The sequence below is a fragment of the Citrus clementina genome, unplaced genomic scaffold (assembly GCF_000493195.1).
Source record: "Citrus clementina cultivar Clemenules unplaced genomic scaffold, Citrus_clementina_v1.0 scaffold_3, whole genome shotgun sequence".
NCBI classification, from domain to species: domain Eukaryota; kingdom Viridiplantae; phylum Streptophyta; class Magnoliopsida; order Sapindales; family Rutaceae; genus Citrus; species Citrus x clementina.
The window spans coordinates 1,243,845-1,259,969 of NW_006262339.1; the positions used below are offsets into that span (position 1 = coordinate 1,243,845).

A 16,125-nucleotide genomic window follows, 5' to 3' on the forward strand; every position below is an offset into this window, starting at 1 on the left:
ATATCTGCTAAATAAGAATGAATCTTAATAGTTAATACTCTTGATCACATCTTTTTAGCGTCTACTTTTTGAGATTGACTTTTACGGAGTCAATTTTAACTCTTACATCAAAGATGATCTTTTATGTATGTTTTGAAACTAACAATTTTTTTTTTTACCTATTTTTCGTCTTCTCTCCTTAATAAAAATAAAACATTCCAAAGTGGGTTCCGTAAAATAAATTTTCTCCCAATAATCAGCCCCATACCAGTCTACTAAATTCTTCAGACAAGCACTTCCCAGTTTGCTCTAAAGCCAGAATCACTTCCAAGTCATTGAAGCACTTTCGGAGAATAATTAAAGAAATTTAAACTAGGAAGCTGGATTAGGCAGGAGCATCAGATTGCACTGCTCACTGCTCACTCAATAAGCCAATAATTAATTCTACACTACTTTTGGATGCCAGCATGCAGGCTAAGCAATTTGCTGCAATGAAACTCAACTGGCTTACTGAGAATAACAGCGTATTATTAGTGACTAGTACTGTAGTAGCCCTTGCAAACATCTGAAAATCATCAAATTATTGAAGACAGAAATTTTTGATCAATCAAATTTGTCAATTGTATAAACAATGAAGTAAACTCTTGAGTCGAAGACGAGAACTCTGTAATGTGAAAAGACCAAGCAACTCTGCTACTGAAAAGATCAAAGTAATTTGGAGGATAATGAGAACAGCTTCTACTCTCCAACATTCTATTGCAGCAGTCTCATCTCCAAGTCAAGTCCCACGCTTTGCACATTGTGTGCTGCGATCTAATCAAACTGGAAGAGGAAACACTGAAAATAATTTAACGGAATCCACAATCCAAAAGAAACGTCTCTCACGTCTTCAGAAAATTTCCGGATGGTATAACAAAAATGCTCCTAGCAGACTACTTTCGTAGGCAATTAAGCCGGTTCATAGAGGCCTAACATGTGACCGTCAATACATCGCATAGCCGCCACCTGATCACAGTCAAATTATTTGATCAATATCAAACATGAGAAAAAGTAGCTTTGAGCGAAAATGTCTTTTACTTTTACAGCAGCAATACCTTTCCGTGGATCTCATATTTGATGGAGCCATCTAATTCAGCCCCCAACGCCATTAATTTTGTCACTGCGCTGTTAATGTCAGTCACCGTGAACGATAACAGGGATGAGTTTCCATTCTGCACGACATGGTCACTGTAAAGAGAAACCCGCCATCTCCAATAAGAAATCTAATAGGCCATATTGGGAAAACCGAAGTGGTAGCTAGTTAAATGTCAAATAACTGGTATATACATTGAATTTGCGGTAGAATTTTTTGAATTACTTTACTTGTAGATGCATCAAGTGCAGTGCGTGTAAAATGGTTCTTTTAGGCATATTATCGAACGTAAGAAAGGCAGTAAAGAAACCTGGGGGATTGCATGAGGGCGAGCTTCAGTGGACCGGATTGAAGTTCGGCCCAGCGAAGAGTGCACACATTGAGAGTGAAATCCAGACCCTCCGAGTAGAAGCGCGCAGCTTTTGGTACGTCCTTGTGCAGCTGCAGTATCCATCTAAACGACGCCGCTGCCATCACCCTCTCTCTCTCTCTCTCTCTCTCTCTCACTTCATCTCGCTTATGAACCTTCGATGGCCTCGCACTTGACTTCACCAACGATCCCGAAAGCGAATGAAGAACCCTTATCCTAACCTAATTAAACGAAACCCACTAGTTGTTAACAGGCCAACGGCCCATTTCCTGAAAGCTGGCTACAACGCACATACTCTCTAGCATTAAACCTCACGAGGAGCCCATGGCCTATGAACAAGCCTCTGCATATTCGGTCGAATTTTCTTCTCAGCAGATCACAAAATCGGAAACAATGACCAAAGGCTCATTAATTAATCAAAACTGAAGAGTACATCTCACAATTCATCCATTATGTATTCTATTAAAAAATTATTACACTAATTTACAGACTTAAAATACAAATTACAGAAAGACAAAAATAGAGCTGCAGTTAAAAGCACTGCAACATTCAAATGTATAAAGAACTCCGGCCAATATTCACATAACACATTCCCAAGTGCCGTAAGTACAAGGAGCTGATCCGATAAGCTTGATGGCAATCATCCCAACCAGTCGGCTGGTTTTTTCATAGCTCAAGAGGAACCTCTGAAAACTTTAAATCGCGAGCGTTGCCCTTTTGACCTTGCTTCCAGAAGCTTTGCTTTTAAAGTATTCTCCTTCGAGACAGGAGGCGCTTTTGTAGAGGATTCAGAAATGTCGATATCTGGAGGTGTGAGTTTCGACATCCACTGGCGCACTGGACTGGCCTGATTCTTTCGTGTGGGATAACTGCAAGAGGCCCCACCACTGTCATTCTCAGGACGTATAGTCCCCGCTTCTGATAACAATATATGATTTCTCATTAAATTATCAATCATATAGTTTGAGTTTGATCCGTGGACCTCATCGTGTTCCTTATTTTGTCCAGAGATGCTATGCTCAGTCTCTCCACGGTTTTCAGGTTTGTGAGGAGTTATTTCAGGCGGTTCCCTTTCAACATCTTTCCCTGGTTCTGCATTCACCATCAGAGGCTCTTTATTACCATTACATGACATAGCCCAAGCCATCTGTTCTTCAAACTTAACTTGCAAACCAGTTGGAGTTCGGTCCCTTGTTCTTTCACGGGACACATTATTTTTCTTTGTCTGACTATGTTTCATTGCTTCATCAACACTATCATTCACAGCTTCATCTCTTTGTAATTTCAAGTCCGCATTTCTTGGTTTGTCTAGTTCAAAACAATTTGAATCACTGCCTGCAGAATCCTCTTCATCACCAACAGCTTGAGGCGCACTCACAGCCTCATTTAGTGGGACAGATTCAAGTGAATTTCGCCTATCCCTTGGGATCGTATTATCAGTTCTCTTAGAAGCGGACATTCGTTTGGCCTGAAGGTATGCCTCAATTTCAAAGCCCAACTTGTCCACTATTGAATTCTTCTCAGAAAGACCATACTGAGCTTCTTCTAGCTTCATCTGCATTCGTTCATCAAGCCATGATTCTGATATATGGAGAATCAAATGATCCTGCTCACCCTTCCCGGTCCAATTCTTGTCAGATTTCTGTTTCAGAGCATGCAGCTCCTGATCATAGTCTTTTATGCCAATAGCAAATTCATCACAAAGTTCTTCCAACAGCTTCCTCGATCTTCTCTCTCCTTCCAGCTCTCTCCAAGCATTAGAAAGAGTAGACTTAACCTCAGACAACTCCCGAGCCAACTTTCTGTGTAGACTCTCTGATCTTTTTCTTAATTTTCTCTCATCCTCTAGCTCATCCCTCACAGACTGTACAGCCGCATGGATCCGATCTTGTTCTTTACTCTTCCTAATTAGTTTATCTTCCGCAATTTGCTTCATCAAATCATCCATTTCATGCCGATCTGCCTGTTGATCTCGAAGCAACTCTTTGATCTTGACGCGGGCATGATCTAGCTCTGTCTTTAAGGCTTTAATTAATGATACATTGGAAGCATGCTGTTCCTCCAAGCTCCAGATTCGATTTAATACTTTTAAGAGTTCTGTAGACGTCTTAAGATTATATCGTGACTCACCAACTCTTCCCTTAAAGTCTAAAGAACTGGTAGGAGTAACTGCAGCTGCAGGGTTATAAGGTGCCATCTGCAGTGAAAGAGCATGTGAAACTACACAGAAGGTTCAATAATCCTGAAGGATTTACTATCAATATAGTTTACAAGTATCTAATTATAGTATGTTGAGACTTCAATTGAGCACATGTTAAATTGGTCAGAATAATGGAATTTGTGTATATGATATACAAACTGCCTGAAAGTCATTGTCAAGTGAAGCTGCTTCCACAGACAGTAAATTCTCACCAATAATTCACTATTAGATACCATTTGTGATTTTTCTTGCAAGTCCAACGGTTCCATTGTTTTTTTTTTTTTTTAATGGAATTTGTGGGGTTTCATCATAAAAGTAAAAGAAAGGAAGGAGCGATAAAAGTTAGACGGCAGGGGAAGGTGACTGGCAAAAAGTGAAAAACAACTATCATTACCACTACAGCATAAGCTTATATGGGATTATGGGTTAAAACCTCAAGATGACAATGGATTTGTGCAAAATATTTTTATAAGTTTGAATTTATGTGTGAGTAATTCAATCAACAAGGTCATTGTTTTAACTTGGTCCTTACTTGAGTAATTCAATCACCAAGGTCATTATTTTTAGTTGGTTCTCACTTCACTTCTCTGCCTATATAATGAGACAACGCAAAAACTAGGGGCACAAGCAAGCAGTAGGCAGTATAAGCCATTCCTAGTCCCATGCACCAAAAGTTTGGTCTAACCTCATCGCTGTCACTATTCCTCATACCTCTCAAAAATTGAATTCGAAGGTGTTGGCTAAAGCAAAAGGGCGCATGAAAATATGAAATTGTTCAAGTGACCAGAAAATTAATGGAAAAATAGTGAAACAAATGAAAATGGCTTACCTCCATGGAACTACCGTAACTTGCGGGAGATAGAGGCTGCAGGGCATGATTGTTTCTTTCGATTGCTCGGTGATGTTGAATCAGCGATTGAGCAATATGCCTCCTTAGACTGCTTGCACTCTCCGGCTGGTATAAGAAACAACAGAAAGATTAATGGCATAATTCCATTCTTCAGAGGATGGTCCGAGACATCACATGCAGAGTCTATAACCTGCATTGGGTTAAAGCAGTAGCAATTGGCATGGAAATCTCAGCATTCAATACATAGCATTAGCATCAAGAACACTTCTACAAACCCCAATAGCGGAAAGAACCCACCAATTTATCAAGAGTGAGATCTTTATTCAGCGAATTATCTCAAGGAGCATGATGCACAACATAGAATAGCCAAAAGAATTTGTCCTAAAACCTCAGTAACTACAGGAACCACAAGAAAATCTAACAATTCTTTTTTTTTTTTTTGACAGAAAATCTAACAATTTTAAGCAAACAAAAAAATGGATTAATATCAAATAAAATTTCTTCATGTTTAAGTATAATCTAGAACCTTGCAAATGAGTGGCAAGCCTTCTTATTGTTAAAGTTCTCTATTTACAAAAGAATTAACTTGGAATCAGCCTGCTAGATATGGCATTTCTAAACAGCAGAAAGACGAAAGCAAATATTCATGATCACCACAAGTAATCACACAAATCAGAATCAATAAGCAAAACAGAAGTAAAAGGGACCCACAAACACTAATCCACGCCTAATCTAAACCCAACATAATCAGCAGAATTCAATTAACGCAGCAATCAGCGGGAGCATGAAATGAAATAAAAAAAAAAAATAGAAACAAAAACTCAAATCAACCAACTCATCGAAGCAAAACATTACCTGTTCAGGGGAGCTTGGAGAAGGATCAGCCAAGAAATGAGACAAGTCAAGACCTTTATCCTTGTACTGGTGCTGGGAACGGTGATGGCGGCGGCGCATTTTAGAGTCGCTAGCACCATTGACAACAACGCCCCGGTGCATTTTAGAGATGGGAAAGTAGTGATGAAACTCCCAGAGAGCGGCAGCTAATTTTCTAGCAGAAAGATGGGAGTTTTCTTTAATGATGCTATCATGCGCCTCAGGAGGATGGCAGAGTCTCCAAGTAGACACTACTGGAGTAGTAGGGCCCCCTCTTTTGCCAACCAAGACCCCCCTCCTCAACTTTTCTCCCAAATTTTCCTCCTTTTCTGCTTCACTTTTTTCTTCCCTTTTCATTTTTCCTTTTTTTTTTTTTTTTTTCTCCTCTCCCTCCCTCTCTATTTAGACTTCAAAATTATTATTTTTTTTTTAATTTTCTTTATAGGTTATTCTTCCCTCTCATCACTTTTCTTTTTTTGTTTTGGTGGTAAAGTGTGTGGAGACGTTTTTGAGCTGTGCAGCAGTGTCTGGAATTTTTACTATGTCTGTGTTGTTTCTCTAGTTTAGAGAGTCGAGCGTCTGTCTGATTACTGATGAGTTATGATGACCTCTATCCCAAAAGTGACAAAGGGTTTTCGGGAAGTGGTTGGATCACCTGTTTTGCATATACCTACATCACCCGCCAAAGTTGATTGATCCTACGGACTGACAGAAGAATAAAATGACCTAATAACATTTGGAGTGTTGTGTTTTCACCAATTCACAATTAGCGACGTAATTTGTAACTCTCTGCCCATCGAATCTAACCAAAATTCCGTTAAAAATTGCCGTATATCTGTTTGTTTATTTAAGGGCTTGATTCAATACGACGTTAATATAGTGTCGCTTAGAAAATCTTGCAATGTTTTCTTCCTCTCTCTAATAAATTGGCCGTACCTAATATCAATTATCAAAATAAGGGTTCGACTAAAGTACTCTTAAGAACGTTGTATCCCGTTACTTAGTATCGACGTATAATGAATTAATGATAAAAAAAAAAAAAACGAAAAATAATCATATGATAATATGATATTGTGGGGCAACGTACCCAACAATAAGAATACTGAACTTGGTCGTGGCCCGAGCCTGACAATAGCCGAATCCAAGAAAAACCAAATTTTGTCGAAAAATGGCTTCAACTTCGGGTTTCAGACACATCATGCATCCTTTTCCGTAGCGTGTTAGAGTTTCTTAATGCAGATTTGTACTGCTAAAATGTCGGTCAGGTCATGTGTGCTCTGCGTAGAGCTTTTTATCTGCAGCAGGGGAAGCTGGCAGTCGTAGCCTCTGAGGCACGGAGAATTGGTGAAACCTCATTTCTTGGATTCCCAACGCAGTAAAAACCAAAAGTGTGTGTAACGATAATAATAAATTAATAATAATAATAATAATAATAATAATATTTCAGTGGCACGAGGGGGGTACGTGCTATCTTGTGTTTTGTGCTCTTTTCGAGAAACTTCTATTTTATTGGACTGGATTCATGAAAATGAAAATTAACCGCTTGGACGTGGGCGGGCCTGACCGATGATGAACATTTTCAAATTCTTCAATCCAGTCCTGCTTCTGTTAGTATTTTGATGGATGCGTAAATTAAATTATAAAGGGTGGTGTCCATACATCTCAAATTTTTTTATTTTAAAAAATTATCTCAAACGATACAATATCCACTAATTAATTGGTAATATAATATAATTAATCGAATTCACTTATTTATTAAACGAACCAATTTTTTCAAACTAAATCCATTTAATTTGCTTTGAATTTAATCAAATTAAATAAACAATCGCTGACTTAAATTGCCACTCCTAACCATGTTTGGTCAACATTCACTGTTATCAATAAAATCAAAAATATTAAAAATAGTGAATTGCAAAAAGCATAGGAAGGATTTTTATGTGGTTTAGGTTACAATCCGACATACACAAGATTATACCCAACTATTAAGTAATTTGCTAAGTAATGAACGATTGTAACCTATTGATTCTTATACAATTTTATACTTCCTCCAACCCTTGCCGCCACCTAATCGAACTTACTTAGGGGGAGCACCACTTATCTTCAATGTGTTTGCTACTCTTGAGATCCCCTTAACATAAAAAATGACCTCCTTCTTCTTGAAGAGAGATCAAAGATTTTAAATGAAAGACTATATATATTGAAGATACAAAGATTAAAATTCATAAAGACATGAAACATTATATGCAGCTAAGGTATGAATTTTCATGCTTTTGCATTGGTTGCCTTTATGATATGAAATATGATAGGTTTTCGTTAATCCTCAATGCGTGAAATACTTCTGTTTATACATAAGTGTAGTATTTCACCCAAATCCTAGTAGAAGAGTATCAAAGAAACTTCTTTTAAGAGTCGGATATTTCATAAATATTTGATATACTTGTTAATCTTATAATCACCTTTATTTGGAATTCTTTTATGTAATCTGACATACATGCCACTTTGCTTCTTTTTGCCTTAATAAATGCTCTCAATTAAACCACATAATTTAATCTAATAAATATTTAAGATTAGATAAATTCCCAATATAATAAAAAAATAAATAACAATATTATTGATACGATGCCCGTAATAAAAACCAATTTAAATTTTGTTAATGTATTGAATTATTGCTGCTGAATTTAGGTTGTCAAAATTATGTTACAGTGCATTTGTGAGTTGTGTGAGGGTAGTGGGCTTTAATTTTTTAAAATTTTTTTAGGGCTAACGAAGAATGGACGCAGCGGATGTTGAGATTTTAGAAAATAATGTTCAATCTGGATAATGGCGTACATATCAAAAGGAAAATTTGCGATAAACACACACGATAATTTTGAATTAATCCTAATATTATCCATCTATCCATTTTGTGATAAACAAATTAATCAAAACAAGGAACTTCTAAACTCATTAAAACTCACCTAGCTTTTATAGGAATAAAAGTCGATATTCAGTATCAACCATCAGAGTTTTTTCAATCATATCATCAATATGGTAATGAAATTAATGGTATTAGCTGTGTATGCTAAAACGAGTAATTTTATCACACAATTCACTCGATTCATCACAAACCTCTTATGTATACGCTATAGTTATGCAACTCAGAAATTTTTTTTTTATTATTATTCGCTAATTCTTAAAAATTTACGAAAAAGCCAACTTTCCAAATGCGTTGGTTGGGGAGAGTTTCACTGCATTGTGGTTGTTATTAATGGCTTAATTTTTATTGCAAGTTGGCGTAATTAAAGTGTTAACTGGTGACACAGCACATGGGCATAACCGATATTTCGCTTCCTTCCATGTTTGTACTCTACATGCTTATATATATTTTCTCCACTCCTTCATTATCGTTCATTCAGCAAGATTCATTCAAAGAAAATTCTTTACAGATTTATATTAAAAAAAAAAACCCTTCAATTAGTTTCTCCGTTTATGGAACTGAAGATAAAACTTTCTCGTTAAGCAATTTGCTCTCTGCAAGATCAGGTGATTCATCTCTCTCAGTTTCTCATATATTTAATGATCTGTTTGGTCGCCGGGAAAATGAAAAAAGAAAAGGAAACTTGCTGCTTGGAAAGTTCAAGTTTTCTTTTCTCTTCTCTGTTTTGTTTTCAAAATGACGAGTGGGTGGTTTTTGACTCTTCTGATGTGAATTAAGAGCTGGGTCGTAGTTGTAAATATGATCGGATGAACAGGGACAGTGAAGTCATTCGGATCGCATCGCAAGCGGTTTCCAATTTCTTTGCTGCGGTTTGAATGCCACGTAGGAGTTAGTGATTCATCAGGTGTAGTAAATCTTTGTTCGTAAAGACAAAATTGCCCCTGTCCTACAGCTCTTTGCTGTTCATGGCCCCACGACGGAAATCTTTACATTTTGCTCTTTTTTTTAAGTCGTTTTTGAATCTTGACGTTGGCTATCAGCTTTCACACTTCCCACTTGAGATCCGTCGGATTCCTTAAAATCCTCTTTTCATTTTCGTGAGTTGTCTTTATCCATATTTGGCCAATTACCATTATTCTTCCCTTTTGTTTCTTTTCAACGGACGCGGTTTTGTTTCGTTGGTGGGAAAATTGAGTGAAAGTGAAATGCTTGCGTCAACACAAACAGCGTACTTTTGGCCCTGTGACTGTCGGAATTGACTCAGAAATGAGATGCTTCCGTCGCTTTTCCTCTTATTTGTTTAATCAAAGTTTTAATGTCATTAAAGCTCCAAGTCGTGGAACCACAAGTAACGAGGCTTTTCTTAGGATGGTAGAGTTCAATTTGTTTATCTGGGTCTAAGTTGAAAATACGTATATATACGTATATAATTATAAGATGACGCTTATGAGTAATTCTTATTCGTGGTTGTGTAGAAGGAGCCATCTGACGTGAACGAGGAGTGATTTCTTTCGGTAAGTGAATTGTGATTAATCGTTGCAAAAACATGGCTGCGGAATCGGCATGTCCCGCGCCCATGAAGGCTACATCAAACGGGGTCTTTCAAGGCGACAACCCTCTTGATTATGCGCTTCCTCTCGCCATTCTACAGATTTGCCTCGTCGTCTTGCTCACTCGTCTTCTCGCTTTTGTTTTGAGACCTCTTCGGCAGCCTCGTGTCATTGCTGAGATTGTTGTAAGTTGCGTTACTCCCAACTTTTTTTTTTTTTTCAACTTTATGATCTCCTTTAATAAATGATTAAAATTTTCAATCTCTGCGTCATGCATAACATGATGTCTTCAGCTAGCCACGGTGTTTCATTAGGAGAATTTTTTATATTCGGCGGAATCTCATGTCAGCAAATATATTAGTGTGTGAACATGTACGAGGTGGCCGCTCCTGAGTAATTATTTCTTCAGGACCGTAAAATAAATAAATAAATAAAAGGTCCAAAGAGAAAATAAGTGCCTATAAAAGTGGTCTTGGTGGAGAATATTTTTAATTCAAGTTCACTTTCCACACTCCAATGATTAAAGGGGAAATAGAGAATTAAAAGAACTGAATGTCCCAGAAAATTGCTTGAAAGCGGCTTTTGTCTTGATCGTTCTTACAAAGGCGGGCTGGCCTTTAGAGTTATCAACATGATGACATGTGATACCAGCAGAACTAAGAAAAAATGGCATTTGATACCAGCACAACTAAGAGAAATCTAAATTTAACAGTTAATTCGTAATCCTCTTTAACATGAATTAGGGACAGAGAAGATTCATAATCATGTGCTACAGAGCATTGATGCAATTGTTGTTGTTGATACTGCTTTTGCAGGGAGGAATACTGCTTGGCCCATCAGCTTTGGGCAGGAACAAAGACTTTCTAAAAGCTGTTTTCCCATCGAGAAGTCTCACGGTGTTGGATACTTTAGCCAACCTAGGCCTTCTCTTCTTTTTGTTTCTGGTAGGCTTGGAGATGGATCCAAAATCCATTCGCCGGGCTGGTAAGAAAGCTCTTAGCATAGCCCTTGGAGGAATTAGTCTCCCTTTTGCATTAGGAATTGGGACATCATTTGCCCTTCGAGCCACAGTTTCTAAAGGTGTAGATCAAGCTCCATTCCTTATATTCATGGGGGTGGCTTTTTCTATCACTGCCTTTCCTGTCTTGGCTCGTATTTTAGCTGAACTCAAGCTTTTAACTACCGATGTCGGCCGAATGGCAATGTCAGCTGCAGCTGTTAATGATGTCGCTGCGTGGATTCTACTGGCTCTTGCCGTCGCCCTTTCAGGAAGTGGGCGTTCTCCCCTAGTGTCATTATGGGTTTTATTGTGTGGGTGTGGTTTTGTCATAGGTTGTGTAGTCATTGTCACGCCTATCTTCAAATGGATGGAGAAGCGTTGCCCTGATGGTGAGCCTGTGAAAGAGCTGTATGTGTGTGTTACTCTATCAATTGTTTTGTTATCCGGCTTTGTCACTGATTCCATTGGAATTCATGCTCTCTTTGGTGCATTCATAACTGGAGTTCTAGTACCAAAGGAAGGGCCATTTGCCGGTGCTCTCGTAGAAAAAGTTGAGGATCTTGTATCCGGCCTTTTCCTTCCGTTGTACTTTGTTTCCAGCGGACTGAAGACCAATATAACCACTATTCAAGGGCTCCAATCTTGGGGGTTCCTTGTTTTAGTTATAGTGACAGCATGTTTTGGAAAGATCGTTGGTACTGTAGCTATGTCTCTTGCTTGCAGAATTCCTTTCAAGGAGGCTCTAGCATTGGGGTTCTTGATGAATACTAAAGGGCTGGTGGAGCTTATTGTCCTCAACATTGGAAAAGACAGAAAGGTAAAATCATTTATTTATTATTTAATTTTTGGCTTGATTATTCGATTTTAATTCATTTTATGTAGCTGATTGATTTTTTCTTGTAGGTATTGAATGATCAAACGTTTGCTATCATGGTTTTGATGGCTGTCTTCACAACATTTATAACGACGCCCTTAGTCATGGCAGTATATAAGCCAAATCAAAAAACAAGTAAAGTTGCTTACAAGCATAGAACAATTAAGAGAAAAGATCCAAACTCGGAGCTTCGAATTTTTGCTTGTTTCCATACTGCAAGTAACGTCCCCACAATGATTAATCTCATAGAGGCTTCGCGCGGGACTGAGAAAAAGGAAGGACTCTGTGTCTATGCAATGCACCTCATGGAGCTCTCCGAAAGGTCATCTGCAATACTAATGGTCCACAAGGCAAGAAAGAATGGAGTTCCATTTTGGAACAAGGGGAAGCGGTCAGATTGTGATCAAGTCGTTGTGGCTTTTGAGGCTTTCAGGCAGCTAAGCCGTGTGTTCATCCGGCCAATGACAGCAATCTCAGCAATGCATGGCATGCACGAGGACATATGCAGTAGTGCTGAAAGGAAAAGAGCAGCAATGATAATTCTCCCATTTCACAAGCACCAGAGGTTTGATGGGGTACTTGAGACTACTAGAAGCGAATTTCGTTGGGTAAATAAGAGGGTTCTTGAGCATGCATCATGCTCAGTGGGCATATTAGTCGATCGTGGTCTTGGTGGAAGCACCCACGTAGCTGCAAGCAATGTTTCTTCAGTCATAACTGTCCTGTTCTTTGGTGGGAATGATGATCAAGAAGCCCTAGCTTATGGTGCACGCATGGCAGAACACCCTGGTATTAGTCTTAATGTGGTTCGCTTTCTGCCGAGTTCTGAGATTTCAGGGGAGATTGAAGCTGATACGAATGATGCAGAGAGTACAGGGGAATCAGCGGATGAAATCTTTCTTGCTGAAGTCAAGCAAAAGTTTAAAAATTTGGAGGCATTTAAATATGAAGAAAGATGGATAAAGAATACTTCAGAAACTGTTGATGTGCTCGGGGAGTTCAATAAATGCCATTTGTTTTTGGTCGGTCGAATGCCGGTAAGTCGGGCAGCAGCAATGCTTAAAGTTAAGAGCGATTGCCCTGAATTGGGGCCTGTAGGCAGCTTGCTGATTTCGCCTGATTTCTCAACATCAGCATCAGTTTTGGTGGTGCAGCAATATGTCGGCCAAACACCTTCAAGTCCACTGCTTCCAGATAAGGTTGCAGTAATAGAGTCGCCAGAGCATGATACAGAATCTGGTTGATATGTTGGCTTCAACTTGGAAGTGGATATATACAGCCCTTTGAATTGTTTGAGGATGATGATGAAAATTTCAGCAAAAAGATGTGCATAAACTAATTGTACTTTGCGTTATAGGTCTTTGTAGCAAGTTCAAAGTTGTAAAAATTATCACAGTAAAAGCTTCTGAAATATCTTTGTCTGTCCGTATTTTTTTGCAATTTTTTTTCCGCAAGGCTCGGGATTCTGACGAAGAGAATGTTGTGGCAAAGCACCTGCATTATGTGACCCTGTTAATTGAAGCTTTGTATTCGGGCAAATTCGGGCAAGCTTGTCATTCTTTTTCTTTTTCTTTTTTTGGACCTCAATTGCTTTATCTTATAGAATAATGATTCAAATGCTTAACTAATTTTGTGCGCCGAGCTTTGAATCACACAAGAGGATTTGATCTCAAGTTCTCAACCCTACTCCTGCCATGACCTAGGAAGACGAGATTTAGGGGAATTAATGGGCCTTATTTTGAATCCTAATTCTATCATTTAAAATCAAGTCAATACTCTTTTAAAAGGATGAAACTATTTAAACCAACTATTTTTTTTAAATCCATCTAAAAAATATATATTTATTATTAAACTCTAGTTTTTAAAAAAATTTCAAGGTTAACCCCCTCAATGATTTCTTTCTTCTTCAATCTCATTGAAACAAATTTCTCTCTCTACCCCGGTTATCAGTAAATTAATCTTTCTTAACTTTAAATAGAAATTGATGATGCAGAAACATAAAAATTCGATAGATAAGATAAACTAAGACTTTCAGTGATGAAAATTTTATTAGAAAAGTCTAAATAAACAAAACTAGTGCTTTGGGCTCTTTTTTATACTAATTCTAAATATCACAAATTTATCAAAATAGGTAAATCTGAAATATTATTTTATAATAAAATTCTCTTAATCTAAAGAAGGAAAATAAAACAAACAACATTCAAATCCTATAAATAAAAAAAGGAAAAAAAGTCCTAGAAGTAATAGGAAAATAGGAAATAACTTAAAGTTACAAAATGACTAAAAAAGAAGCGGAACTTATGACTCGACCATGGGGGATTGTTATGGGTTTGATACATCTTGTCACAAGTCTCAAAAGGGTATATTATACACCTAAAACATATATACAAAATAACCTAAAACCATAAAATGACAGGAAAAAAGTAAAACTTTTGGCTTGACCATGGGCAAAATGATATAAGCTATTTGGTTTGATTTATTTAGTCGTAAACTTCAAAATATTATTTTAAACTTGATCCCATATGGGTGATATTTGTCCTTCAAGAGCCAATGAGATTGAAACAATGTTACCATCAAAATCAAGGTTTGTGCAACCCTTAGGTCAACACAAACAATAGAATGCGTGTGTGAATTAAAAAGATTAAAAGAGAGCAAAAAAATAAATGAGTGTCTTTAAATATGGTTACATAAAGAAAGGGGTGTTATTTGGATAATAAAGATTGTTAATAGCAATACTCAAAGCAAACTTATGATGCTTTTACTTCTCTTATGGGCGCTGTTATGGGATGTATTTAGTCGATTTTTTGAATTTAGTATCGCTAAGATATCTTTTTACCAGGCAACAATAAGTGATTATTATTTATGTAATTATATCTTAATCATACACTTATAAAAACGCTCACATATCACCAAATTTTTTAAAGATTAGCCGATATTCGATCAACATATCATCAGTTATTTCCCCATTTTTTATTAATTATTCACCCGTTTTAATTTGCTTGTGAGTTCTTCAGGAGTCGAAGTGTGCGGCTATACGCACACCATAATATACTATTCAAACCCTTGGGACAGCTATTTGTTAGTTTTGATTGAAAAAAAAAAAAAAAGGAACATCGCAGAAACTTGGTGTGGACTTTCCAAGTCAACTTTGTCATAATGTAATTTGGAAAATTGAGTTAAAAATGGGCCGGTGTTAGGTCTTGGATAGCTGATATAAATAATAAATATAATTTTTAAATAATAATTTTAATAATTATAACAAAAATATTATACTTTTTTATTATAATATATAATAATTTAACTTTCAAAATATAATAGAAAAATGTATACTAACATTTTAATGTTATTAGTTGTCAGACCACATTACCCAAACATGGCCTAAGTTATCTCATTATCTATTAAGACTCTAAATTTGTGTTAAACATGTTATTTTATTCTAAAAAAATATAAATTCATATATTATAACCAACTCAATTATGATTGTAAATAAAATTTTAATTTATTGTTACTTTATAATTATCTTTTGCTATATAAACTACTAAAATTCCGACCAAATCCCTCAACATCAAAGTTTACTTTTGCTACCTTATCCGCTATCATATTTCCCTCCTAAAATAAAGATGCGATGTACATTACTTAAGAAAAAAATAAAGTTTTTCCCCTATTTTTTTTTATTGGTCATTGCTCAAAACCCCATAAATCACACCATCTATAAGTAATGTGTAGTTTCATCACATCTTAATTTTTTTTTGGTTTTATCTTTCTATACTCCTCCTTTTAATTACTTGTCTTATTTAATTGTCTTATTTCTCTTTGAAAATATTCTTCTACTTGTACGTTGTTGTTTCTACTTTTTTTTTTTTAAAATAATTGTTGTGCTTGTTTTGAAAAAAATATCCACTAGAATAAAATTCAGTAAAATAGGAAAAAGATTATTTTAGTGTTTAAAAATAACCCTGGATAAATTTGATACAAGCAGTAATAAATATATTAAACAGGAGTAAAGAATCAGTAATTGAATAAGTTTCAATTGAATTAAAAGATGATCCCAAGGCAACAAAATCCGTTAACCCGCCTTGGCTATTACTTATTAGCCCATTGGAGGGCGTTCATCATCAATTCGATTTTAAATGGAGATAGAGATAAGAGAAACGTAAAGTTGTCAATTGAATTGAATCGGTGAAAATAAAGACACAAAGGATAAGTACAATCACAGCGAAAAAGTAGGATAAATCTTGTGACACGTGTCATGTGTGTGGCAGCGTATAAATAGAATTTAATTTTTTTTATTTTCTTTATTTATTATACGAGAAATATCAAACGGACCCACAATGACTAGCCTTAAAAGGAAGGGCAAAAAATGACGGAGAATGACGTTTG

At 36.6% G+C, this 16,125-nt stretch overlaps 3 protein-coding genes across 5 annotated transcripts; 1 reads left to right on the forward strand and 2 right to left on the reverse strand.

The window, feature by feature from the left end:
• Positions 1–447: 447 nt before the first annotated feature.
• On the reverse strand, positions 448–1,661 carry LOC18046378. Its single transcript, XM_006439360.2, has 3 exons — positions 1,422–1,661; positions 1,074–1,206; positions 448–984 (listed from the first exon to the last, which is right to left on the reverse strand). The coding sequence occupies exons 1-3, from the start codon at positions 1,583–1,585 to the stop codon at positions 928–930; spliced, it is 354 nt and encodes a 117-aa protein (XP_006439423.1). The 5' UTR covers positions 1,586–1,661; the 3' UTR covers positions 448–927.
• A 250-nt stretch (positions 1,662–1,911) lies between these two features.
• LOC18046379 (uncharacterized protein At5g41620) lies at positions 1,912–5,782 on the reverse strand. The gene is made up of 3 exons (XM_006439361.2): positions 5,387–5,782; positions 4,511–4,636; positions 1,912–3,678 (listed from the first exon to the last, which is right to left on the reverse strand). Exons 1-3 carry the CDS (start codon positions 5,759–5,761, stop codon positions 2,155–2,157), a joined length of 2,025 nt encoding a protein of 674 aa, XP_006439424.1. The 5' UTR covers positions 5,762–5,782; the 3' UTR covers positions 1,912–2,154.
• A 3,015-nt stretch (positions 5,783–8,797) lies between these two features.
• Positions 8,798–13,284, forward strand: LOC18046380 (cation/H(+) antiporter 18). 3 transcript variants are annotated; one of them, XM_006439362.2, is made up of 4 exons: positions 8,798–8,926; positions 9,797–10,056; positions 10,687–11,688; positions 11,775–13,284. In XM_006439362.2, the coding sequence occupies exons 2-4, from the start codon at positions 9,868–9,870 to the stop codon at positions 12,987–12,989; spliced, it is 2,406 nt and encodes an 801-aa protein (XP_006439425.1). In that variant the 5' UTR covers positions 8,798–8,926; positions 9,797–9,867; the 3' UTR covers positions 12,990–13,284. The 3 variants fall into 3 exon arrangements, with proteins under 3 accessions (XP_006439425.1, XP_024045687.1, XP_024045686.1); XM_024189919.1 differs by lacking the exon at positions 8,798–8,926 and adding an exon at positions 9,071–9,225; XM_024189918.1 differs by lacking the exon at positions 8,798–8,926 and adding an exon at positions 9,237–9,692.
• Positions 13,285–16,125: the final 2,841 nt, after the last annotated feature.